Genomic DNA, 27,520 nt, shown 5'->3' with positions numbered 1-27,520 from the left:
CTTAAAACTCCGGATAAGCTGGCACTTTCTCTAGAGACACACGCCCAGTGCTAAGCAACACTGCTTGGTATCTGCATGGTTTTCACATTCAGAGAAGGGTTTAAAAGTTATCAATATTTTTAAAATAAAAAAAAACTGGTCAGCAAAAGATTAAGAATTTTTATTTTGTAGGAGGGGGTAGAGTTTCAGGGACAAAGGTTGAGGAAAGAGAAATATCTGGCATGCTACCAGTTCCTATAGAGTCCTCAAATATGTGCCCTCACTGATTGCATTTCTAAAGCACCCTTGGTCTTTGTTGCCAGCTGACATTTGTGGAGTTGATGGCTTTTCCTTCTCAAAAATGTTGAGAAACTGAATGACAAAAAGCACATATTAAAATAATATTGAGTTGATAAATGACCCACATAAGCATCAGTTAGTCTGTTAAGACTGAACAGGAAGCCTAATATTGGTTATTCATATGCAAAAATTAAGATATCAATACAAAGTTTTTCTTCCCCTATACTTCGGGTGAGATAGGCTATTTCAGAGACACACTGCTATGTAGAAAAGATGACTCGGTGTTGTTGTTCTAGTTTTGTAACCACACATAATTTTGCAGATATGAGATGGTATGAGGGAAATTGTCACAAACCATAAAGTTCAGGGAACACAATATAAGGTAGACTGTGTGGTATGCTTATACATATGCAATGGCAAACCCATAGACACTCAGCTTCCACTCTGCCTGGTTTTTCACTTCCTATCAGGCTTTAATACTGTCTGAAGATTTTTATTTTATTATGCTTAAGAATCCACATATTGTTCAGGATGCCAGCTCTGCCATTCACTTTTTATTGCAAGTACTTTCCATTTCTCATGCAACTTTAATGGCTGAGGAGAAAGGTCTAAGCACTAGGTGTTGACTGGTTAGACTTTCAAAAGCCATGAGTTCAAACCTTGGCAAGGCAGACTGTTTCCTTTCATTTGTCCCTTAAAAAAAAAGGTGCATTTCATGCTGGCTTTAGAAAGGACTATGTTAAAAAAAATGTTTTATTAAACAAAGTCCAATTATGTATATCCTGAAGGTAATTGATTTTTGAGGTTGTTTGTACATACATATTATTGGATTAAAACTATATATATTTATATCATGACTGCTTATGAATTTCAAATTCCAGGGCAATGAAATCAGAAGCAAACAGCCTCTTGGTGTACTGCAAACACGACCTTTCTTCCTTCGGTCAAGCAAAGGGTGAAATGACAAGAGAATTATCAGGTTGAATAATTGCAGGAGAAAAAAAACGTTTGCTTGATTTGTTGCTTGAGAGTTGGCACAAGCTGAGGCTGCTGAAATTTTTTAAAATGCAATGAGCTTTTGTACCTTTGAGTATGCCAAGAGTCAAACCGGTCCAACATTTTTCTGATGGAACATTTCTCCACTGGGAAAGTTTTTTGCTCTGAAAGTGTAACTTTTTATGGAAACATTTTGCTTTCAGCGAGTCTCCTGATGCAACATGGAGCACTGAGCACGAGTGGTCTGGCCAGTTTCTTATCAGTCCTTGCTCTGGCTCCGTGGCAGCTGGTCAGGAGGCTGGGGTAGCTCGTGTGCTTTGGGACTTCCAAGGGCCAACAACTTCAGGTCAGCTAAACTCAGAAACCCTAATCCCTGCTCAACACTCCCAACATCCAGAAGTTGCTAGAGATACTTAGTTTCTCAAATCAGTGGAGAAATATTCTGGTTTTTAAACTGTAAATACTATGGTTTAACCCCAGCTATTCCTACTCCTTTATGGTTCAGCTGGAGGCAGGGACCATCTCTGCAGTGTTACAGAAAATTGGCATGTCCAAACTGGTTCCACAGCCTCTGCCTCATCTCAGTCTCCTGGTTTGCACCTTCACTCAAGTGTGTGATGCCAAACACTTTAGTACTGCCCTTTAAGATTCATTTTGACAAATACAAACTCTACAAATTATACTGTTTACCCAATCTCCTCCAGACTCAAAGAACGGTCCATAAGAAGTTAGATTTTTTAAAAAATCAAATAAATTTTCTATTAATTTCATTGTCTTCTTGGTGATTTGACCATGAGGGTTCATTGCTCTCCATTTTTTGTCCGTCCTTGAAAATATATTTTAAAATGCTCAAAATGAAGGGATCAGGAACCAAGCCCCATGTAGATGGTATGCAGTACTCACACATATAAGAATAATAATAATCACAATAACAAAAACCTTTTCAGCCCACAGAGATTTCTAGCACACAATAAGACGCAATTCGTTACGCAAAAATTTGAGACAAAGGGAAGAATAGGAAAATCACAACTCAGTTATGTTGGGTATAATAATGAGCACTCTTGCAATAGGAGCTGCTTGTCTGCTGACACAAAACAAAGACTATTATTTTCATGCAGCAGGCTTCCTGAGCCCTCTCAGGGCAGTATTTTGAAAGCATTTAGCTGATTAAACATGCAAACCCCCTAGGAGTTAGGTACTTAAGGTTTCTTTGGGTATCCGATGAGATACGTGACTGCAACTTAATGGAGCTTAAAGTATGTTAGAAGCCTGCCCTCTAGTTTCCCTTAAGAGTTACTGCCACGGTGCGGTATTCACCGATATGTTTTGACTGGGATTTATCTCACTGTAACAGTTATTTCCCTTTCTTTCTCCACCAAAAAAAAAAAAAACAAAAAAAACCTACCCAAATTCACACAAGACCTCATCACCAATCCACAGTGCACAGGGCAGTGTTCTCTACTAGAATTATGACGTAAGTAGAGTTGCCAAAACTCCCATGATTTCATTTGAAAACTAGTGCTTTGGAAAAAAAATAGTCTTTATTAATGGCAAACCCAGTGGTCACGAGAAGAGAAATGACTGCCAGAAAAGAGTCTTTTGCATTTTTAGCACTTCACATAGCTGAAGAAGCTGCATGACACACATTACTATTGAGAAGAGGCTAGGGGATGTAAAAAAAAAGAACATTTCTGTGGTATCCAGGGAAACCCAGAGGGGCAGCAGCACAACCTGACTGTTTCTGCTATTAGAGTGAAAGAACAAAAATGCAGTAGTGTAATTTCTACAAATCCTTTTTGTACAGAGGGCCTCCTGCCCCTGAACCCACTGCCACAGCAATTGGGAAAGGGGGATCATCCTGCAGATGCTCCTCTGCTGCTCCCTGGTGTGCTCCCCCACTTTACAACCCAACTGCAACTGAAGTTACAAAGAGCATGATCCCGCTTCGCTCCTAGTGAGGACTTTGACAGGATCCAGGTTTGTTTGGAAGCCTCAGCAAAGGGATGCAGCTCTGCCTTAATTTCTGCTCTTTCAGGATTTGTCAGGGATTTCATGAGCACTCAGGTAGCTCGAAACTCTGTGAGGCAACCACTGCTGCTCTGTGCTGCTCTACAACTAAAAGCAAAGAGGTGTCCAAAGATCCCAGCCAGCTGAAGTGACATTTAGCAGTCCCTGATGGGCTGCAAAGGCAGAGGAGGTTATTTATCCAAAACTGTGTGGCTGGTGTGGAGCCATGTGGAGTAGAGCTCCACTGCACGAACAAGGAGGGGCAGCATGGGGCTGTTGGGGCTGGGGCAAACCAAGTGCTGCTGAACCAGACACAATAGCTATCCCTAAGCTCTCTCAGACTGATTTCTTTGTTCTTAATGCATTAGCAGCAAGAGCTGTGATATTGGAGACACTGAGAAGGGGCTCCTCTCCAAACACGAAAACAGAAGCCTCAGCTGCCTCTATCTGGGCAGCAATATCCAATTTATTCATCATGAATTCTGCCTGTTCTGCCACCTTACTCAGTCTGTACTGCAAATAGCCCACATTTGACTCTCTGTGCTAGTTACAGTTTCTAAAAATGCTCCTTTCTCCTGGTTATATGGCTTCTTCCCAACAGAATTCATAATGTATGAGTGAATGTTGTTCCATATAAATATAGCATACATCTGATATGCCTACAGATAACATCACAGCACTATTGAACCATGATTAATCATGGTACTGTTCATCCACCTGTTTTCTATCAATATAACTCTGGCATGTGCAATAAAAAGAGAGGTCCTGAGACAATGGTCATGTCCCTGCAAATGCAGTTACAGATAAGATGGAAGTTGGCGATGGTTTTATTTTCAGTCTATTCAAATCAAGACTGAGAGGTCTCTGTGCATTTTGCAAGTACTTTTCCTGAAATACTTAGCACTTCATATGACACAAAATACATTGAAAAAATATAACAAACGGGAGGAAAAAGAAGGGTGGTAAGAAAGTGATTGCCAACTCAAACCCCAATATAGTTGTTCCATAGCCCATATTCTCTGCAGCCTCTTCTGAATATTTAACACTCTCATCCTAAGTTTTGTGGCCACTTTGCCATGGAAAAGTGAGAGGTCTTAATCAGCTTGGAAAATTTGACAGCCATCTTGTACATAACCCAGAGGATCTCTTAAGAGATGGAAAAGCATGAAGGCAAGACATCATATTCAGGCTGCTAATTTAACTTGACATGTAATAGAAAACTGTATATTCTGACATTTGGTCTATGCAAGATATGCTTAATTCCTCACATTATCTTGCTTCTTCAAAGCATTGCAGGTAGTATGGTACTTTTTCTCTGCCTATTGATGAGTAGTTTAAGATTTGATACATACAGCTACAGTGCACATGAGGTTCTTTCACATCAGTAACCAGTATATATATGCATACATTATGTATTTACACACATACGTATATAAATATGCTTACATATGTGTGTGTGTATATATATATATGTTGTGTTTACAGCACTTTATCATTTATTAGAGTTGCAAATGTAAGCCCTTATTTTCCCATGGAATAGATAGATTTCTCTAAAACCAAAAATGAAGGTGTTACAGCATATTGCCTGTACAAGTCTGTACTGTTAATACTTGATTTCCAATCTGTGACAGGCAAGAATTTTAAATGAGTTATTAGAATTGAGTGGAAGACATATGGGAGAACTAAACTTTCCCATGGCACCCTGTTTCAAAACACAAGATGGTTTTTTAACTAAACAAACTGAAAAGAAATAAATATGTTTCAACAGAGAAATAGAAGGCAAAGGTGAGAGGAATCACCAGCTGTTAAAAAACAGGCACCCAAGACAAATTATTTTTTGGGTTTAAATTTGCACCAACATAATCTACAGATTCTGTGGAAAAATTTTTTTTTGCTCAGATCTGCAGAAAGGGTCCTCTCAGAATGTGCATGTAGCAGCTCCTGTTGGAGCACTTGCACAGCTGTATCCACACAAGTCTTGGATCTGAAGCAGAAAGACACAGAGGCCCACGCAATCTTAACAAAGAACCATATGCAATTTGAATATTCAAATCTGGAATGGGATTTTGAGATGCATTTAAGTGATTTAGGAGCACAGTTCCCACTGAGTGCTATAAGCGTTGTGCTCAATACTGGAGGACAGAGTTCCAGCAATTTGGATCCCTAAAGTGCAAATAGGATGCAAATGCTTAAGCCCAAAACTGTAATCCTCAAAACCATCATCCAACTACACCATAACCTCAAACTGCTCATGCCCATCTACAAATACCTGAGTTCAGATAAACCTGTTTATCTGAGTATGAGGAAGTATGGAACCCTGAGCAGCACCCAGGAAATTGGTGGGATTCCACAGAGACCTTCCTCCTCAGCACCTGCCTAATTGCATCAGACTTTGCACAAGAACACAGCAGCAGCCACCCTGGTTTCTTTTAAAGCACAGCTTGAGGAAACTGTTGCTACACAAATTAGCCTTTAGACATGGTACACAGCAATCCACAGGATAAGGCACACAGAAGGAAGTTTCCTTATTGCCAGCTGAGCTCAACATTGCTAAGCTGCCATCAGGCTCACTTGTCTAAAGATTAATTTTAATTCATTTCTGCACAGCAGCCGAGCTTTAGCTCAAAGTCTACAAAGGGCCCCCCTGCCAAGGTAGTCTGCAGCCTCCAGAGAAGCAAGAATTGTGTGTTTTAATCCTTTTGAGGCAAAGAAGGACCTGACCTGCTTTATTCATGCTTTCTGGCTGGGTATGTGTGATAATCACTGAGGCAAAGTAGAAGGGAGGGGCCACCACCTCATTCCTTCTCTTGCATGTTTGCAAATTTTTCTTCTTATTTTTCAAAAATCTAGGAGCAAATCTGGAAAAGACAGTTCACACTGTAAATGCAATGTGAGGGAAAATGTCTCCTGGCTTTATGCAGGGCATGGATGAAGCCTCAGGGAAGAATTTGTTTCTGTTAGCTGCATCTAAAGAGCTCTTCACACAAGCTTCACCATGCAACCTGCAGAGATGGCTGAAGTGTTCTTAACAGCACTTGCAGGACCATCTTCTTTAGATGGCAGAAGTGTGGGTTTCTGCAGGGCAAAAGATTTCTGAAGGGACCTGTGTGATCAGAGACACTGAGGACCACGGGTGAGACAGGGCTCTCTCTACCTCCATTTTCCTCTCCCTCTAACTTTGTATGTCTCTTTACAACTAATTTCCTCTTCAGAGGAACCAGGACTTGTAGCTGAGCAATGCCAGAGCACCCTGGAAGGGGAAGACAATCCTGGCCTTCATCCAGCCCTTGGAACACAGCAGAAAGCAGTGCCATAGGCTGTGGGCCATCTATTCTCCACTCGTGTCTGCCTGCCCTCAGGGTTTGAGGCAATTCAACTCCCCTGTTTCATGGTGGAGCCAGCCAGCCAGTAGGTGTTTGACAGAAAGCAGAGTCCAGGCAGTTGTACCCATTCGCAGATCATGCAAGAGGACACTTCCACAGTAAAGACATGCACTGGGAGACACAGAGAGGTAGTGCCTCTCTGAGGCAGATGAGAACCCAGCAGTGCAATGATGGCTGTCTGGAGCCGCCTGCATCATTCCCTTCAACATATATCTGATCCCTGTGCTGTTAATAAAATTCCAGACACTGCTGGGGGATGTGAAGGAATGCTCTGTTGGGTCAAGGTACGCTAATGCTGTTGCAATGGCTTTCATACCATGGGCTTGCCTGGATGAAAATGGCTAAATACCAAAACTCAGTGCAAGCAGGGTCTCAAGGAATTTACTTTGCTGAAGGATGGTCAACCTTTGGCCCAAAAAGGAGGCTTTTAGCCTTGTGTCAGCACAAGTTTCCCTGAGAGACAGTCTCCACTCACCTCTAAGGTGTTCATTAAAGTAAGGCATTGAAGAAGTTGGAGTTAACTGCTCTATTTGCCATCTTGCCTTAGTGAAATAGTTTTCTTTAATTTCAACCAAACTGCAAATGACTTCATGCTTGGACATGACCCACTAAGCTACTGCTTGTCAACTGAGCTGTGATGTTCAGTCAGGTTCAATCTCTTGTTCTCTGCATCTGTGAAGCAGAACACGAACATCTTCACTGAGGTTTCCATGGTTTTTCATAGACTTTGAAACATGCACGTGCTCAGCAGTGGCTCAGGCGTTGTCTACTTCAGTGTTAAATTGTAGTAATGGGACAGACAACACGTAGCTGAAGAACTGATTTGCCCCAGAAGTAGTTGTTTAAATATATGATAGTAAATCTATTCTGTGACAGAATAAAAAATTTAAAAGCATATAAACAGCAGAAAGGGATGCATTACTACATTATGGCCTCACTTGTTAATTTTTTTTAATGAAGGGTTTGAACTAAAAAAAGGCTACATGTGTGATATACCCATCTGAGCTCACTTGCCTTTCTGCAAAATGGACTGAAATACTGAAAAATATGGCACTTGTTTTCACAGATAGAGTTCTTCTTTTCTTGAGAACTAAAAGTGAGAAAGAGTACATTTCTTTTTCCCAAACAAATGCTTCCATTTAAAGCCTAAACACACAGATAAATTCAACTATTTTCAGGCAAAACCACAAAACCACAAAACCAAGGAAACTGAGAAGTTCAAAAGTAAAAGGTTTGACCTTCTTCATTAAGTATTTAATGAAAATCCAAGATCCTTCATTAGGAAAGGTGCCTTGGTCTTTAACAATCTTTGGGAAGGATACTGCACTCAAGAACAGCATGATTTGCAAACGGAAAAATTGGAGGTTTGATTTTCACTGTACTCTGCCTATTTCAGCTCAAATATTTGGTTTCTAGTCTTCAGACATGAATTTTCTTCCATTTCAGTACTTACTTTGTGTTGGTTTCATCTTTTATATAAAGGCAGCACCTTTCAAAGCTTTGAAATAGCACCATCTAGTTATTGTCATCAACCCTCCCTCAGAAAAGGCGCAGTTTGGCTTTGGGGGAAGCTTTTTGTTCTTTGATGTTTCCTCTGTAAAAGCAATTTTGCCAGTGCTGCTCTCTCTCTTTGTGCACAGCAATGTTTCTGCTGCCACTGTTGTTGAAATGCACTGCCAGGGCAGCGGGCACGGCACGGTCAGCCTGCTCCTCCCGGGGTTCATTTGCTAGGAAGCAGGGCAAGCACAGCCATCACCCTCTTCTTCCCTAAGTGCATTCACGGCCACAGCTATTATTTGCTTCGAGATTACATTTCTGTGCCCTGAAAGGCTCTATAAGGCCGTGTGGGAGTAACAGCAATTTTAAGACAAGGTTTGCTCCAAGGCAACAAACAAGAACAAAGACCCACGAAAGCTGAAAGCTGAAGGACTCGATTTATTTTTTTTATCCGTTGAATAACCGAATTATTAAATTAAAAGCAATACTACATCAACTTTACCAAAGTGGGGGGAGTAAGTTCTCAACACTGAGGGGTTTATTCTGCTTTTATTAAATCCATGTCTGTACATGGACCTCAGTCATTTGCAGCCAGAAACAAATCCAGCCATACCACTAAACTGCAGGAGGGAAAACCAGGCTTTACACTTGCTCCCAAGTTCAAGTAAAGGTTAGTTCAGCTGAGTTTCCTTTTAGCTAGCTACAACCTGCAGCAAATTGAATTTAAAAAAAAACAAACATGAACAACACTGAGAGTAAAACTAATACATATTCCTGAAGGAAATGCTCATTTGTGCTGTGTCCTTTGTTCTCTTAGTACATGGAAATACAGTGTATTTGAGACTGCTGTGACAAATCAAAGGGGAATTAGGAAGTTAAAACAGAAACAGTGACATCTGCATCATAATATTTCCTCGGTGGTGTTGCTGATGGGATGATCAATGTTGAGATCATGGTCATGGTGAGCTCTACCTACATCCAAAGTTCTACCTACATACGGTGAGCTCTACCATTATACAACGTCATTCTTAGAAGGAATTTGCAAACAAGTGTTAAATGGAGGTAGCCTTGGCACTAAAAGAGTGACATTTTTCAAAACAAGGCATACAAGGAGCAATTTGGTGGCTGAAGCAGGTGTAATTCTAAGTACAAAGCAGGGCTCATGACACTTGTAGATGGCCTGTTCCCAGATAGGGGTCAAAAGGTTCATGCCACATTGAGCCAGCTCTGAAAGAAATGACAAAGTACAGAGATGCAGAAATTTATGTGATTCCTGAGCACAAGGCTGTGAAAACATAATTAGGTAGTCTTCTATCAAATGAAATGTATAAAAAGTATAAAACAAGATGATGCACTAAATTTAGAAGAAAATCTGTTTGATTATCACATCAGAGCTGTGATATTTCAGATCATACTGTCAGCTTAATTGGCTACAATTTATGTAGATTTGATAAAACTATCTGAGCTGTTACTAATGTGGGAAGTCACACTTCATGTATTCAAAAGCAGTTAGCCTTTTCACTCTGATGAAGGCACTTGAAAACCTTTGTGCAGAACACATTTTGAACTGTGTAAGGTTAGAACAATTGGAACTGCTTTTTATTTTGGGTTTCTGACTATGCCAGTGCTCCAGGCATGCCTAACACTGGCGGAAGAGTTCCCAGAACAGAGAAACAGCATTGCTCTCATCTCACTCATAACTCTTTACAGTGATCAGCATGATCTTGTTCCTGCCCTCCAAACTCCTGCTCTCTCTAATCTTAATGGTTCCCTGGTTGCAATTCATTCTGGATGGGTTTGTATGCATGTGCTTCAGGGTAAACATCATTTAGGTCACGGGACCATCTCTAAATACCTGGACCTGTCCACACAGCAAGTAACTGAAGTTTTAAGGATTCCTGATATCCTGTTCTGAGTTTTCTCAGAGGAATATATTCCAGTGGTACTTGTTGTTTGATGCTGCAGTTCATTCATACTAACTCCTAACACATCTAGCAGAGATAAGCAAGAAAAAGCCTGCTGACTGTATTCCATCCTCACACTTCACTGATCCTTCCACAGCTGGTATCTCCAGAAGGCCACTTCCCCTTCTGAGCTTCTTTTGAGGGATATCACCCCAGAAATTTCATCTAATGGAGGGAATTGACTGAAAAGTTCAGGACCAAGTAAGCAACAGAATGATCACAGGAAAGTAGTTCGTAAATAGCAGTGATTTTAAATTTTTTTTAATAATGATAATTCTCAGCTTTCAGACAAGATTCTTGGGATTTTCTTCCAGAAATGGCTCTCACTTGAGAATGGAACAGAGATTTGTGGGACCACATTGCTAGCATGGGAAGTATTTTGTTACTTTAAGGGAATGAATGTTCCAAAGGGAGAGGCTCAATGAAGACGTTTCTTCTGTCTGTGTGTAGAGGCCTGTTCATCTCCACATCTGCAAACTCTCTCCCACGTGGTGAGGGAAAAACAGTAAGTAACACGCTCATGTTCTAAAAATGAATAGAGACTTCTTTGAGTTATTACTTTGGGCGTATCTCTTTCAGTAATTAAAAATCTCTACTTGAAGACACAGTTTGGAAATAAAACACTCTTTTTTGCATATTTTGTATTTAAAAACAATACAATCATCTGTTCTTGTAGTTTGCTTTGCTTTTTCACTATTTGTTTTGAAGTTCTTAGTCAGTTTTGAAAACTACAAAACAAAATCTCTTCCTAACTGGTTTACGTAGAAGTATTTGTTGTTCATAAGAATATTCCCTGTTCTTTCCTCAGCAAAATCCATGTCCTAGCATATACATTCAAACTTTCTTAGGCATCTAGAAAGCAGACCCTCTACAGTGTGTTTTTCTCATCATTTCCACCATTCAGCGAGAGAATGAGAAGGAAATCTCTACTTGACTTGCAAAAGCCTGAGGAATGCCATGCTGGGAGCTTACACAGCACTGTGTCAATGGTAGAGACCCCCAGAAGGTGACAGACAGCTGCAGGCCACGTTAGAGCAATTGTGCTGGTTTTGGCTGTGGTGGAGTTAATTTTCTTCACAGTGGCTACTATGGGGCTAAATTTTTGATTTGTGCTGAAAACAGTATTGGTTTCACTCTTGCTGAGCAGTGCTTAAACAGAGCCAAGGCCTTTTCTGCTTTTCTTACTGTCACTCTGGCAAGGAAGTTGGAGGTGAGTGGGAAACTGGGAGGAGATATGGCCAGGACAGCTGACCCCAATGGACCAAAGTGATATTCCAGACCATATGACATCATGCTTATTATGCAAAGTGGGGAGAAGAAGGAGGAAGGTGGGGGACATTTGCAGTGCTGGAGTTTGTCTTCCCAAGTAATTGCTATGCTTGCTCTCCTGGAGATGCCTGCCATGGGAAGCAGTGCATGAATTCTGTTTTGCTTTGCTTGCTTGGATGACTTTTGCCTTGCCTACTAAGCTGGCTTGATCTCAACCCACAAGTTTTCCTGTTTCTACTCTTCCATTCTCTCCCCCTCACACTGGTGGGAAAGCGAGTGAGTGCCGATGTGGTACTTGGTGGCTGGCTTGGTTAAACCACGACAACTAAATTATTTTCTTCTGAACACAGAAATTCTGGAAAACAAACCATAAATCACTTTTTTGCTCAAGGAGATAACAGGACTCCAAAGATTCCTCTGATACTAAATTATGGCCTGGAGATCCCAGTTTTCTTTTTGAGAAGAAATTTCTAGCTCTTCTGTTGTAAAGTCTGAAAGCACGTTATAAGTAGACTCAAAAAATCTGGAAGGCAAACCAAAAGAATCTTAAACATGCTGTTCAAAATATTCTATATACCCTCAACTACCTACTTTCTTAGGACAATTTTACAAACTGAAGAAGTGATCTGTCAAGAGTAATGGCTGGCCACAAAATCTGCAAGTGCTGCTAATCTGGGAGTTCTGAAATGAAGACAGCAGAATGGTAGGAAAACACGGATAGAAAAAGACAAGAGCTATTTTGAAATTAATATAGGCCACACAATGAGTAGGTCCAGGCATGGCCCATCACTGGGCAGTACTGAAAAGACCTTGGGTCTGCCCTCCTTGCACTCTGCCTTTAGGTAGAGTGATGAGATCCCCCCAAGCCACCTCTGACTTGGGCAGAAGGCTCCTGCAGAAATTCTTGCAACACAACCTCCTTCTTTACCCCATAGTTTCCACTCCAGCTAAGGAGATGTTACCTCCTGACCTTACCTTGGTATGCTCTGGATGCAGGATTTCCTCCTTTCATGCAAGGTCTAGTTTGGACTTATTCAAATTAACACATTTACCTAAAACTGTGGGACTCTTTCGAGAGCTCACAGCATGTCAGAGTTCCTCTATCAGCAAAGCACTGCTGTGTTTCTGAAGCAAAAAGCAATATCCTTGCTTACACAGCAGCTGAACTGTATCCCTCAGGCCCATGTGAGCACAGGAGTAAGAGGCAATCACTAAACTGTGTCAGTGCAGTCAGACACCAGGAGAGGTAAATGGCTCTGTTAACTGAGATGCAGCTTCAAAGCAGTAGATAGCACAAAACTTAGTACTTAGGGGACAAAGCTATAATGTGCATTTTTAGCCCAGGGTTATTGACAAATTTTTTTTGTAAGCAATTAATAACAACACCAAGGAACACCTTGTTTGTATGGGTACAAGAGCTCTATTTCCTAATGGTATCCTTTCTTCCCCACGTGACACCAATCTCAGAGGCTGCTCTGCTGAAGAGATTTCTCATTTTATGCTGGGCAGAATTCCTAATATGTTATAGAGGAACTAATGCTGCAAGCAATGCAGAGGCTAAGCTGTCCTGGGAAGCTTTTGCTAGATGTATAGCCTTCAGCCCTCAACATGCAACTCCCTTGCTTCTGTAACCTGACAACAAAACTACCTTCTGCAATCAAAACATCCTTCTCCAGCAGAGTAGCAGGTAAAGACAACAGTTTATCTACAAGTACCAGCTGCATGTGAGAAACCATATCATGGGTGTTGTGATGGGGATGCTGACAAACGCTTTCTCCAAACACAACCAGACCACAGTGCTGGGAGTGCTGCCTGTATGTCCCTGACAGACTGTTTTTTAATTTCAAGGCAGTAAATTTCTCTTCTAGCCTTTTGAAAAGGTCCTCCAGGAAGTACAAAAGTCTCCTTCAAGAGGAAAAGACTAGACCACTTTAGCTGAAAGTTCAAGTCCTATGAAACCAAAGTCCAGCATTCAAACTTCACAGCCCTTCATGGAGCACAGTAAAATGTCTTGTTCCAGAGCCCCTCCCCACATCAGGACACAAAATGTGAAGGAGTAGAGAATGAAGAACAAACATGAGCTGCAGAAGTAGCTGGCTGAAGTTATAGATATTCCCAGGTGAAATGCCAGTTTGTGCTCGGCCAATTTTTAGGTATGATCACCATATTAGTTATCACATGAGATATCACAACAATCAGGAATAAATCTTAGATTGCAGGCTCAATTTGTCACAAATGCTTCCTACCATTATTTATTCAATAGAACATATATTTTTAGCTTGTGATATTTTGTTACTATTTTATTTTGCATGTGCTTTGCTCCTGTGCATGTAGAAATGAGCAGGTGTGGCAGGTGTGAAGGAAGCAGCTACAAAAAAAAAACTGTAGATGAAGAAAAGGGAAATGAATCACAACTCAGGCTGTATATGAAAACTAGCTACATCTAACACATCATCTACAGGTCTGTGGAAGAAAAAATCATTATGACAAAGCAGAGTATGCTAATTATTTAATTCTCGATGATAGACCAACGTCAGGGGATGACTGCAGGAATATTTTAACTGAGGAGCACTTGATGACCTTCAGTGGATCCAGCTTCCTGACATCTCACTAATTATATCCCTCCCACAAACCGTTAGGCTCACAACTATGATCTTAGTAAGTCAATAATCATGTTTCCTAATGTGGAGAAGAGCAATACCAAAGATATTTAACAGAAGTTACTCTAAAGTGCAAATCATGTAGGAATGAGTTTGTAAATAATGAACCAACCCACTGCTTTGCAGGTTTCTTATTTTTGCTGCTGGTTTTGCACTCTCTTAAATTGAGCAAAATTACATGGATCAAAATTAAAACAAAATTCATCATCTTAAATTGCAATTTACTGAGACTATCCCATGATATATGACAATACTAGGACTTAAAGTTGGAAATAACTGTAAAAGCTTTGGAATTTTTGACTGCTAATAAATAATTTTAGAATCTTTTATAGTACCTTATTATAGAATCACAGACTAATGGAAATTATCCAGAGTAGGTATTTCCTACAGAGTACTACAGGAAATATAAAAATAATATTTAAGGGAAATCACTCAATAGTGAATATCTGAGAAGACTATAGAACTGATGCAAGAAAGAATTAATTTCCCAACTGTGAAAACCAAAGAACACCCCCATTTCTCAGTACACATTCTGCACCAGCATGTTCTATTGATCAGTTTACTGTTCTTTAGAGAGCATCACATCCAAAGGATGATCTGTAACCCCTTCTTGGAGGTGGAGCAAAGTATCAGGCAGATGTGAGTGTGGATTTCTTGCAAATAAAGACAATTTTCACTGGATTGCCATGGTCAGTCATTAAACAATCCTATGACTATATTACATTTTATACAAGGCTGCAGGTCACGACAAAAACACCTGAACTGATGAATGTCCTCTTATAAGGGATGATCCTCAGATTTAGTACCATTCAAGGCTGCTGGATATGGTACGTTTGATTTACATCTCAGTTTTATGCAGAAATCATGCATATATTTAGTTCTGCACAGCATCCAAACCCAAACTCCCAGGCTCCTGTGAGTACAGAGTCTGCAATTCTTTTAGAAACTAATTTTTCACACATGATCTGTGACTGCACTTCACAAAATCTAGAAATCTCTACCACTGTTAGAACTTGATAAACAATACATCAAAAGAAGGATGGAGACAGAAATGACTTTATTATAACCTCACCACTTTCAAGATATCCTTTACTAGGCTGACCTTTCTGTAGAAATCTGTTCTTTATAGTGAACCTTTGGGCGTGCCCCAAATATTTCTGTCAGATTCTTTGTCAGCTAATTACTAAAAAACTGTTTTAAATGTTGAAAATAGCAATCATCTGACAATAAACATGGGGTTAAATTTACATCCAAATATCTCTTACAGAAAAAGCCTCTTTAAAGTCTCACACTAAAAACTCATATTTCTCTGGGTAGTGATTTAGTACAATGACTACAATGTCACATCTTGCAAAATATTAATTTTTCTTTTCCCAAGTTTTCTGAAGAGAAAGACTCTGTTGGTTTTTTTTAAAATAACAGGAACATTAAGACACAGCAGGGTAAAAGCAAGCAACAACTAAGCACTCTTTCCTTCCAAATGGTGCATTTATGCTGTACATAAAAAATAAGCTAATGATGCAGTGTGCATTGGGGCAATTCACTCAGATTGTATGCCATTTCTTTTAAGATTCCTTGTCCTTAGCACTTCTGCATTTCCACAACCCTTTTGTGCTGTTTTCTGTTTTCCTCTGTTCTTCACTTGTGTTTCTGTGCAGCAAATTGCAGATGATGTTCGTTTATTCAGCTTAGCTCCTCTGCCTCTCTTCACAATAAATAGGATTTATCAGTCAATACGCAAAACTGGCAATTCAGGTGACTAATATGTGACACAACTCTCTTTTTCTTACTGTAGCCAAGGTGGTTTTCTTTGTATTGAAACTTCTCTGTACGTCTTAGTTTTCTTTGTAACTGACTGATGCATCTTTACTGACTCAGGCTTTTCAAGGAAAACCAGGATAATTTCATGGACAGAAATTATGATTAATTTCTATCACGCTCAGAATGCAGAATAGAGACTTATGGAACTTGTTTGAAATCATATGGAAATGATTCTGAAATTGGTGTTGAAGTGCTGAATATTTCCTTTTTAATAAAACAATCACAGAATCATAAGATGGTTTGTGTTGGAAGGGACCTTTGAAGATCATCTAGTCCAACCCCCCTGCAATGAACAGGGATGTCTTCTACTAAATCAGGTTTGCTCAGAGCCTCTTTCAGCCTGACCTTGAATGTTTATAGTCATGGGGCATCTATCACTTCTCTGGGCAACCTGGTCTAGTGTTCCACCACTCTCATTGTAAAAAACGTCTTCCTTATATCTAGTTTGAATCTAGTCTCCTTAAAAACATTACCCCTTGTCCTACTGAAACAAGACCCACTAAAAACTCTTTTGTCATGTTTTTTATAAGTCCCCTTTAAGTACTGAAAGGCCACAATGAGGTCTACCCAGACCCTTTTGTTCTCCAGGCTGAAAAACCCAGCTCCTTCAACCTGTCTTCACTGAAGAGATACACCAACCTCAACTTTGCAGCCATCCTCTGGACCCAATCCAACAGGTCCACCTCATTCCTACATCAGAGGCCCCAGGGCTGGTTGTAGTACTCTGGATGGGGTCTCACCAGAGAGGAGAATCCCCTCCCTTGACCTGCTGGCCATGCTGCTTTGGATGCAGCCCAGGACTTGGTTGGTTTTCCAGACTTCAGGTGCCCATTACCAGGTCATATCCAGCTTCTCATCCACCAACATACCCAAGTCCTTCTCCTCAGGACTGCTATCAATCCATTCCCTGCTCAGCCTGCCATTTCTCCAGACATTTGCTCAGACCCACATACAGGACCTTGCACTTGGCCTTGTTTGACTTACTGAGGCTTCATGGGCTCCCTTCTTGAGCTTGACAAGGCCCTACTGAGTGCCCTCCTATCATTCAGGTGCGTCAGCTGCACTGCTCTGCTTGGTATCATCTGCAGATCTGTTGAGGGTGCACTTTACCCCACTGGCTGTGCCCACTGATGAAGATATTAAATGGTACTGGTCCCAGTACTTACCCTTGAGAGACACCACTCATCATTGATCTCCATCCAGACAGTGATCAAAATAAGGTAAGTATGAGCTGTAGTTCTAGTCATAGATCAGTGGCTCAATCCAGAGGTGTCTGGTGCTGCCTGCAGTGCCTGAGGGTCCCTACCTGGTGTTCATCTGCCATTTCAGAGGAGCACAGCACACATCTCCCCAATGCCCAGTCTCATATTTCCAAGCCTGATATATGCATATAGCAAATCCTTGGATGCCACAAATAGCATTGTGTATGTTTGTGTGATCAGATACATGGAGCCATAAGCACATCAATTTTGAATTACATAAATAAATTTATATCTAATAAATAATGTTCCAAAGGAGCTTTATAAAAATGTGGACCTACTTGTCCACCTCTGCATTAAATTTATTTGCATTGTAAAACATCTATTTGTAGTTATATTGTACAAATACAAGTCATATATTTTGCAAAAGGGGAACTTGTACTTGTGAAGCAAGATGTTATTTTTAAGCTGATTCCAATATTCCTAACACACTGAATTCCTAATATGTTGAATAAACTATTTGTTAGGCCAGTTGATGGGTGCCATTTATCATTAGATATAGTCTTCAACATGATCTATGTTTGAAATAACAGAGAATATCAACGGTTATGACTTCTTATATTTTGTCTTTGAACTATGGGGTCTGACTCCATTGAAGTAATTGGAAAGCCATCTTTTCACATAAAGAGGTTTCTGGATCAGCCTGCTTTTCCTAGAGCCATGCAAAACCCCCTTCTTTTACTCACCTGCTTCTTCCAGCTACTGATCGGCTTTGGGGACAAATTTCAGCTCACTCTTTATGTTCTGAATCTCTGACAAGTTGACAGCAGGACCTGGAAGTTTCTTAGCTCCTGGGAGATGTTTCTTGTTTTTCTCCTCGTCTGTCAAAGCAGGAACACTCTGCACAAAAGGACATCAGTGATCTTACTGCTGCAATAGCAATCTCTTGAGCATGAGCGTAGGTCAGTTTTTGAGAAACAGGAAAGGGGGTCTTTATACCAAAGGCAATCCCAGTGGAAATTGAGGCGAGAAGGAGGTGGGAATGAGCAGGAAGAGATATGTTGTTTTGCTGGTTGTTGCCTAAAACCAATCTAAAAAGAATAGAAGGTGCTCAGTGTAGAGGAACATGGATGTTTTGGTAGATGGGTAAGAATTTACAGTGCTAGACTAGTAGTGGAAAATAACTGCATGAAGCATTACAGGCAACACCAAGTCCTTCATATTTTCGGAGAGAAAATCCAGAAGAACCATTTTTATAATTAAATTTCGTAAGAGTTTCATAATTGCCAGTGATGCCAAAGGGGTTTTTGTTCTGATTTTCACATTTTGTAGATTTTAGGAACACAGTAGTTGTAGATTTTTAAAGTGTTAATATTTCTAACAGTTTAAGTTTAATGCCTTTCTATCACTACCCCTGTCCCAGAACAGGGAGCTCAAATTCCTTTAGTTAATTAGACTTCTTTCCAAGGTAGAGCTGAAGGATATCAGAAGGCCCACAGAATGAAACATAAACACAGGTCAGAGTGACCCAAAAGCCAGAACTGGATGAACTCCAAGAGACCTTTGTGTGCCTGAGGAAGAAGAGTTGATGAAGACAGAGGGTCTTGATGACCCCAGACTCAATTCCAGGGGTTGGACCAGGGGTGGGACTGGGGCTGGACTGAGAAATGTGTAAAGCAATGATTGAAGGGATCTTATTATAAAAGCCATGGAAACAAGAACTGGGACACATGCATGTCACCCTGTATTCCTGTGGGCTGTAGGCCCTGTGTTATTAAAGGACCTTTACTTTTCATCTTACCCTACACTAACGTGGCTCAAAGTCCTGTTTTTGGGGGGAAGGGTCATTCACGGCATCACCAGACAGTTGGAGGGGAAAATAATCATGTACTTCTGCAGCTCTGGAAAAGAGCTATGATAGTAGGGTATGGACCTCAAAAGTTCCATGCAAGCTCAACATGAGTTGAAGTTTAATTTTTCTTAACCTCAATTGCAAGACCAGAAAGGTTTTTGTCACTTTATGTTTGAATTAGGGTAGTGCCTCATGGTTATTTTGATGACAGTGTAAAAATAAATGTTAAATAACAGCACTTACACAATAGTGAGCAGCTCAGCTAACTTCCTGATGAACCACAGTATTTTAGCCCTCAGTACTTCCTCAGCTGTACTATTACTTCTAGGTGAGTAGAACATGCATTTTAGACAATTTCTATACTAGACTGAGGAATGTTTTGAAGTAGTAGCTTTCCAGTAGGGAGTGAAGGTTGTTCCAGGCAGTTGCATGTTTTATAAAGCTGGTGAAAGGGGAGGATCATGTAGACTTGGAAATTAATTTGTATTTTACTGCAAATAATTCCATTATTAAATTGGGGTTTTTTTCTTTTTTTGATTACTCTGTGAATGCCCTCCTGGGATTGGCTCTTTGGAGTTAAGTCACTTTTTAGACTTATTAGATACTCTTTTTGGAAATGTATATTGACTGTGGACAATCAATTCTTAATATTTAACTTCATTTTTAAAATTCCAAAGTTATCTGTCAAATATTATTGGCCAGTAAGCCTGTCTTTTTTCTGCTGACTAATAGACTACTTACTAATTAGGAAGAAGGCTTTTTGCAATGTCAAGTGGCAAATAAACAAGGTATTTAAGAAAACAGAGCTTTTCTTCCTATGTGATCTTCAAGAACTTTTTCAAGATCACTATAGATATAGGAAAACTGAAGCAACAATTACATTGCTTGGCTTGATAAGCTTGTATTATCTTTTCTCACATTTTAGCCAATACACTATTATTTAATACAAGATAATACTAACTAATAACATCATACTATTTTTTCTGCTTGATCATTTCAACTCCCAGCCAGTAATTCAGCCACAGCTAGGATATATACTGTCTGCCATTTAGCCTAATGATCCAACATCCTGAAACAGTAGCAAAGCACAGCAGGAGAATAAGTAAATTGATACAGAAGCTGTTTGGAAGGATGCACAAGATTCTATCAGTAGTCCAAGATGCCAAGAGCTTGTATTGTCTCCTTTGACAGTTTTCTTACACAACTAGCTAATCTGAATAATCAGAGGAAACTACCACTCCCTCAGCTGCTTAGTTCTTACTATAAATAGCAGATACTATGTTAAAAATACCATGTCAAGTCATGTGCAATACCATTCCTCATGTGGAACAAGCAGTGTAAGCTTTGACTGTGTTTTGGAGACTTTGTGTCCCACAAATTGCTGTCAACTTTCTCTTCTAACCTCAGGTTCCCTATGACTGCATCCCTCCCTTTATCACCCATTCCATGTGCAATGCATCGCTGAGATTGCACTTTGGCCTCCAGTTCTATGGAAGGAAGTCTGAAGAGTGATTTTGATATACATGAGTTGACAAATACAAGGATGGAAATGCTCTGACTGAATAAGTTATTTTGTGAAATTCCCACCCTCCATTTCTTTCCACATTAACATGCCTGCTCTATTGCCCTTCAAAAATCACATTCCCACCTGGTTCCACCATCCCGTTGAGTAAGGCCCATATTCCCCTCATCTCCTTTGCCAAGCCTCTAAGAAATAGTGAAAAACACTACACATTGTTAGCAAAAGTTGTATTTGTCTAAAACTGCTCTGAAAAATCATGAGCTCTATTACAAAATTTTAAGAGAGAAGAAAACTGAAAAGCCAAGTGCACTAGTTGCATTTTTATTCTATTCCTTTTACAAGATCTGTTTCTGTAGTCTTTGCTCCTATTGGTTTGGCTGAATATTGCCTATAAAACCTATGCCAAGAACTTTGATGCCATAATGTCTCTTTTATAGTATTCATGCACCTGAGAAGCAAAGCAATATTCAATTACCCAACCAAACCTAATTATCGGAACCAGTCATTTATTTTATTTCTCAAACACTACCAGAATTCACACATGCTATATTAGTTTCTGCTTAATAACATGCACTCCTTCACCAGTTTAATTACTGCAGAGAGAATATGCTTTCCTTTCTTTCCAGGGGAGAAAGCCACAATATATGTTCAAGGTCATTCTGTATGTTTGTTTCTTTTAAATCTTCTTAAGAGCTTGGGTTTGATTACTTCAGGAAAGTTCTCTGTAAATAGAGTACTATTTATATCCAAATATGGGCAAACTAAAAAAAAAAGAAAATCTGAAAAGGAAGAATTAGCTCTTACATAACTAAACCTGACCATTTGAACTGCCTGCTCCAAGTAGAAGGAGCTGATGACTTGTTCAAAACTAATCTGGCTGCATCTTTTCTGGGGCTGAATCACCAGCAGTGCCATGGCATTCCTAGGGAGCTGTGGCTGTCCCCTCCCTCCTGACCATCACAGCTCTGCTCTGCAGGAGGGCAAGACTCTCTCCTGCCACAACAGCTTTGCTTTGTCTGCATGGCAGCAGGTTCACCAAACCACTCCTGTCAGAGACAGCCTGGATGTATGGAGCCAACTGGACCCTTTCCTGCCCTTGGCTCTGAGGAACATCAGCAGCTCTGGCCCACCAGAACCAGTTCTCAGATGGGGATTACAAATCCAAATGAAACCAACTGGTCAGGAAGCCAGAAACACCCACATTTAATTGACTTTTTCCTTGTTTGAATCATCTACCCTTACCTTTTTTCCCACTATATGTTTTAGTACTCATTTACAATAAAACTTAATGGTAAATAAGATGCTTTAATATTATTTAGAAATAGGATATTTGTGTTTAATCAAAGTCTTTTTGATCAGTGTCAGTTAAGGCACAAATTGGATTTTATATTCAAAACTCTGTGTTAAATATTCCCTGTAAAACATAAGCATAAAAATATGGAGTTCAGCCTAAAATGGAGTATTTTCACCCCTAGGCAGGTAAATGGGTTCTAATTTTCTGTTTTAACTTGCAAGTGTCTTCACATTCAATTTCTCCTTGTTGATAAACATTCCAAAAAGTGCCATGTTTGCAAAGCTGTTCCCATATTGTTAAGCTCTAACAATAAATCCCACCACAGCTCAGCAGGTAGTAGCATATTCTTCCAAAGCCTTGCTATAGCTTTCCCTGCTGTATCCTGTCAACTCCCATCTAGACAAATGCCTCTGGTGAATTCCTGGCTCTCTTCCCTGATGGCAGATATCATGCTGCTGTTGAAGCACAGCTGCACACCTTAGAAACAGTTTCAATTCCTACAGGTGCCTTGGCACCAAAAGCAGACTATTATATATGAAGTATTTAGTCAGTGGCCATTTATTTCAATGAATGATCAGTGCCTGTCCAGCTGTGGCACCTAAGACTGGTGTGCAGAGCTATAAGAATGATTTAAAGGCTTCCTTCCATTTTATGACAGGGATTCTTCTGCAGAAAAAAAGTCAAACCCCCTTTTTTGCTTACCTCCTCCACTTCTTCAGGTGTAAGTTCTTTTCTTTTATGAGGATGGCCTGCACCAGGTCGAAATGCTCCCATTGGGATGTTAATATTAGCCTGTGAGAAGGAAATTGTCATGCAGATAATGGTGACTGATAAATAAACACACACTTGATAAATGGCAAACTCAAAAGGATTGGGACAAGTGTATAGACATTACTGTGGTTTCCAGAGCACTTATGTCTTCAATGTATGCATCACCACACCACTCCTGTGGGAAAGAGAAGTGCTTTCCTCTCATTTTAAAGACTGAAAGTGAAAAAACAAAGCAACCTAGAAAGCTTTTGAAGTTCTGCATTTTAGACTAAGGCTTCCTGATTTCATTGGACTTTAAATGAGTACTAGACACCAAAGTGTTTTTAGGCACCTAGATCTGCTTCAATTTGGTCAAGGTCCAAGAGAAAGCCAATGTCAAAAGCAACATTTAAGTGCAAATCACCCAACTCCTACAATACCACCCAAACCACTGGACCACCCTCCCTTCCCCAGTGACACCAGCTTTCACCTCATTCAATCACAAGTAGGTTGGAAGGAAAGCCTGCCTTGAGTCAGCTTAAGCCACAAGTGTTTAAAATGTGATTTTAGCAACAAAATTTACCCATGGGTGCTACAAACTGGAAATGGTTGAACCAGCTCTAACACTGGGCAGACCACTAGGCCCTGGCTTCAGCAAACTCCCTCCAGAATGATACCCACACAACTGCATCAATCTGGCTTTTCATCTGGGGCAGAAAGCTGGAAGCCATAACATAACTGGTGCTGATAATGGATACCACAAAAGTAAAGATTTTTGAGAAAAGAATGACACAAAACACTGCTTAGGAAAGAGCAGCTGAAATGTATCTATTTCCCAATGTGACCCAGTCTAGATTATTTTAGAAGTCAAATGGCAGGATCAGCTAAATGCACAATTTATACCTACTCTTATCTCGTGATCTCAGAAGAGAAGCTGCTCCTAGGAAATGTCATCAAAATATCATGACTCCCACTGGTAAAACCAGAAGGTGAATTGGTAATGTTACAGAGGGGAAACAGAGAACCTTCTAACAGTGAGCTGGTGTTCCTGTAGTTCCCCATCTGACCGATTTGCATTAAATGAAGATAAATAATCCCATCCTTCTGCTCAAATTATGGTCTTGCCGATCATACCTCAGTTGGTCAACCACAGGAAAACAGCTCACTGTTTTCAGTAACAAGTTTTCTGACAGCTGTAATCTAACTAGCAAACTAAGAGTCCAGTTTGTCAAGAAATAAGCACCTTTTCCTGTATTCTACTTACCTGTTTCCCATTATCTTATTTAGGCAAGGTGATGCTGTCATTTCAGTGGGGCTGCCAAATATCTGCAGGGTCATGTCATGTAGTTTATAGACAACTGGGTGTTTGTTTAATAATGCTTTTTCACTGAGCATTAGTTTAGATACTGTGAAACCTTTCACCTGCACTTTGTAAATTCCCAGGAGACAGGGCATTTTCAGCCTCACAGTTCTTAACCTAGTATTTCATTTATGGGGGAAAAAAACCCCAGCTTTGCTATTTTTAATTTTAAGCATCTCCTTCACCAAGCTCTGGTACCTCCAGGCAACTTCTTTTTTTGGAATGTGAAACTTCTCTGTTCTTTACAGCTAGCGTGGTCATACAAGTCTGCAGAGTTGAAACTTTAAGAGCTTAAGATGGTGCTCATCCTGAACTTGGACATTCCTTCCCCTTGGAGTCCATCAAAGCAGAAGTCAGCCTCCCATGGCACACCACAACCCTTGAATTTCCTACTGTGATTGACAGACCAACTGTGACTAAAACTGGTTCAGGGAACAAAAATGAACCACTAAGTCCCAGACTGCTAATTAAATTAAACAAACTGCTCTTTGGTCTGCTTCAGCACTTTTACAGTAATCTGTGTCACACCAAAGCAGTTTGTACTATTTTACTTCCAATAAGGGCACTCACATCAGAGTTTGGGCAAGACATGCGCAGTCATGATGTATTAACTTGGTAAAATTAGCATCCTTTAAGACATAATCAAACACTGCCTGGATCTGATAACACAAAGTATGAAATGAAAGCATGACTTATTTCCAAACAGTTCCTGAACAGAGGTACCAAAGTCCTGAGCTGTAAAATCTCCCTGTTAATCCAGTGCCTGTCCTGTCCCACAGATGAGCAGCTGTACACTCTGCAAGGATGGTGTTGTGCTGCAATCAGCACAAGTTTGCAATTTTGTTTTTAAAATGCATTTCAAGGCTTTTGTCACCTGTCTGCTGGGATGGAGATATGAGCCTCAGGGATCACTTCTTTGCCTGCTTCTCATCCAGTAAAATGCTAAACAGGAAATTTTCTGTTCCAAACTCCTGAAATCCTGAGTTATAATTACTTTAAACAGACTTGCTAGGTGTGATTGTTATTTTTAACATACTAATTTAATAGGTTTGCCTCTTTCTTTGTTTCTGGAAAATGCCTACCATATTTTAGATGTCATTGCAGTTTTTGTAATGAGTACAAAAGTTTGTACTTTACTGAGGTCTTTCTGAACAGACCAAAGGAAGAATATCTGTAAGCACGACATACAACATATTTTGCTGGTCTGAATCAACTGAACCGATATTTAGAGAATTTTTGGGGGTTCTTCTTTCTCTTTAATAGATACAGGGTATTCAGATTAGGATACAGCTCATGCAGCGACGCATGAGTTGAGGACTGCTATGGATAAGTTCTTCACAGCATCTCAGTCATTCCTAGCTGTTTAGACTGATGACTGAATAATCTGGAAAGACACTTCAGTATAAATATATTTAATTTGTAAAAATAAGAGAGAAAGAGAGTAACTGCAGAGAAAATTGAATGTAATTCAGGAAAAAGAAAATCCACACTAAAAGCCAACCAGGAACCCCCTCACCCTTGTCTCTGGGGAAAGCAAAGAGTGGTATTTGAATAGAATAGTTTTCAGTCAGAGCTGTACACAGCCTTTTGCACACTGAGAGGGGAAGGCAAGCAATTAATTTTACCAGGAATTAATAGTACTTTTGTCCTTTATTGCCCCAAATTTGGGAACCAGTTGTTGCCTTTAACCCTCACACGTCTGTATTTAGTGGCTTTTGTCAAGTCAAAGTTTTTGTGTACATCTCATATGGTCAGACAGAAGCCAGAGCACCAAGAAATACTTCACTGAGTAAAGTGGCATTGCATTTCCACGGCTGCACACAAGAGCAAAGAATCACAACATATGAAACACAATGTGTAAAAGTAATGTGACATTTTGAGTCATGGTTCGTGGAGTGCTCAAAGTGTGATAGGCACCGATTCAAGTGCAAGTCTCCCTACTGGAGCCACCTTTGACATAATGTTTAATAGATATATTTTAAAGTTTGTGCTGTAGTTTTTCTCATGATTCAAATTACTTTTGCAAAAAATTCAAGTTTTTTAAAATATTAAACTTAGTATTTAAACTTAATGCACTTTTTAAATGAACAAGCTAGAAGCATTGTTTACATTTAGAAACTGGAAAGCCATCAGAAAAATAAAAAGCAGTCTATCACTACTTCTTTACTTAAGAAAAAAGTAAACAAATTCATTTCTTAAAAATATTCACACATGTCTATGGAATTTAAATGTAAAATGTAAATACTTCTGAACTATAAAACATCTGTATTTTTTCATTAGTCATACAAACATTTCTATAGTCAGGATAAAAGAGGAATGAAAATTTGAACTGAGTGAAATCAAAATTCTGGCAAAATAGCCAAATTTTCATAATTTCAACTGTATTGCAGAACAGTAATTTGCATGCCTGTTTCAGTAGAATTGATGATGATAAAGAGAATTAGCATTTTTACACCACCTTACAACTTCAATATGCCACCTAGTCACCGAGTAATTAATCTTGATACTCCAATCCATTGAATTAGTATTATCTTGAGGAAAGAGAGGACAGATCACACTTTAGAAATTCCATTTTGTGCTTCTTATGTAAGGGAACCTGAACTCATAAAATTTCATTGGAAGTGCATTTTACAAAATACATGAAAATTCTGTAAGATTCTTCAGTTCAGGAAATATTTTGGCCTTTTGACAAGAGTCATTGACAGTATGAGCTAAATACATTTTTCATTATGTTACTTCATGATAATGGGATAATTCTCCAGCTGTTTCTTTTACAAATATGCAACAATCAACTTCATCATTATAAGCATATACCATTTGAGGAGCCATGTGATAGAGAAGAATCTTTAAATTAAAATATCAACTTTTCTCTCATTTTATTCTAGCTTTAAAACACAATACTTCTTAAACAAATATTGGAAGCTGTGGAGTTTTTTCCTAAAGGAATGCAGACATTAAAAACTGCACAATAGCTATACCCTCTTTTTAGCCTATAATTCTACCAGCATTGTATTAACTTTGTAGAAAATCTAATAGTTGCAAGAATTATTTTTACTTATAATGCTGATCGGTTACACAGATGTATCACCATGTTTGCTCAGCTGATTCACCAACAGCATAACCTCACACTGGAAAGACTGTGCAAACAAGTGATCAACAAACCCACCTGATTCAGTTTTTATGAGCTCAGATCAAAAGATGCTCTTCAGGTCACACTTTTTCAGTGCTCTCATATCTACTCAGCTTTTCACTTTAACAGAATAATCCCCAGTTACCACACCTATGGTCCTTTGCCTGAGTAAAAATGCAGTTTGCCAAGCAATGGAGGTTGAGATTTATTATTTTATTATATTAGAAACATAAACACTCTCTCTTACCTGAATGGCTTTGACATGTGATGCTGGCTGTTTTGACATTTTTAAGACAGAGGCTTATCCCTGCAAGCAAAATGGGAAAGTGTTACAGGCTCTGACATTCTGATAGCTAAGGGAGATAGGCTAGAACTTAACCCATGCTGCCTCTTGACAGGCATCCATTTCATTCACCCAGCTCCTGTTTCCATCTCAGTTTCCAAGTTGCTTAGTTATTCCTTCTGAATATCAGAAAGAGAGAGAACACTTGAGCTTCTCCAATTAATCTTTCATAGCCACAAATGAAGCTATCTCTT

At 39.6% G+C, this 27,520-nt stretch overlaps 1 protein-coding gene across 1 annotated transcript in view; it reads right to left on the bottom strand.

The window, feature by feature from the left end:
* Positions 1-27,277, bottom strand: part of SMPX (small muscle protein X-linked) — a 38,526-nt gene extending 11,249 nt beyond the window's left edge. The window contains exons 1-3 of the mRNA XM_071569427.1: positions 27,231-27,277; positions 22,446-22,535; positions 17,822-17,975 (exon numbers count right to left, since the gene is read on the bottom strand). Coding sequence (XP_071425528.1) covers positions 17,835-17,975; positions 22,446-22,535; positions 27,231-27,269 — 270 coding nt within the window. The 5' untranslated portion in view covers positions 27,270-27,277 and the 3' untranslated portion in view covers positions 17,822-17,834. The remainder of the gene's footprint in view (positions 1-17,821; positions 17,976-22,445; positions 22,536-27,230) is intronic.
* Between the last annotated feature and the right edge of the window lie 243 nt (positions 27,278-27,520).

This window comes from Pithys albifrons, chromosome 1, assembly GCF_047495875.1.
Source record: "Pithys albifrons albifrons isolate INPA30051 chromosome 1, PitAlb_v1, whole genome shotgun sequence".
NCBI lineage: Eukaryota > Metazoa > Chordata > Aves > Passeriformes > Thamnophilidae > Pithys > Pithys albifrons.
Note: the sequence above shows the minus strand (reverse complement) of the source record. Positions and strands in the feature narration are given on the sequence as shown.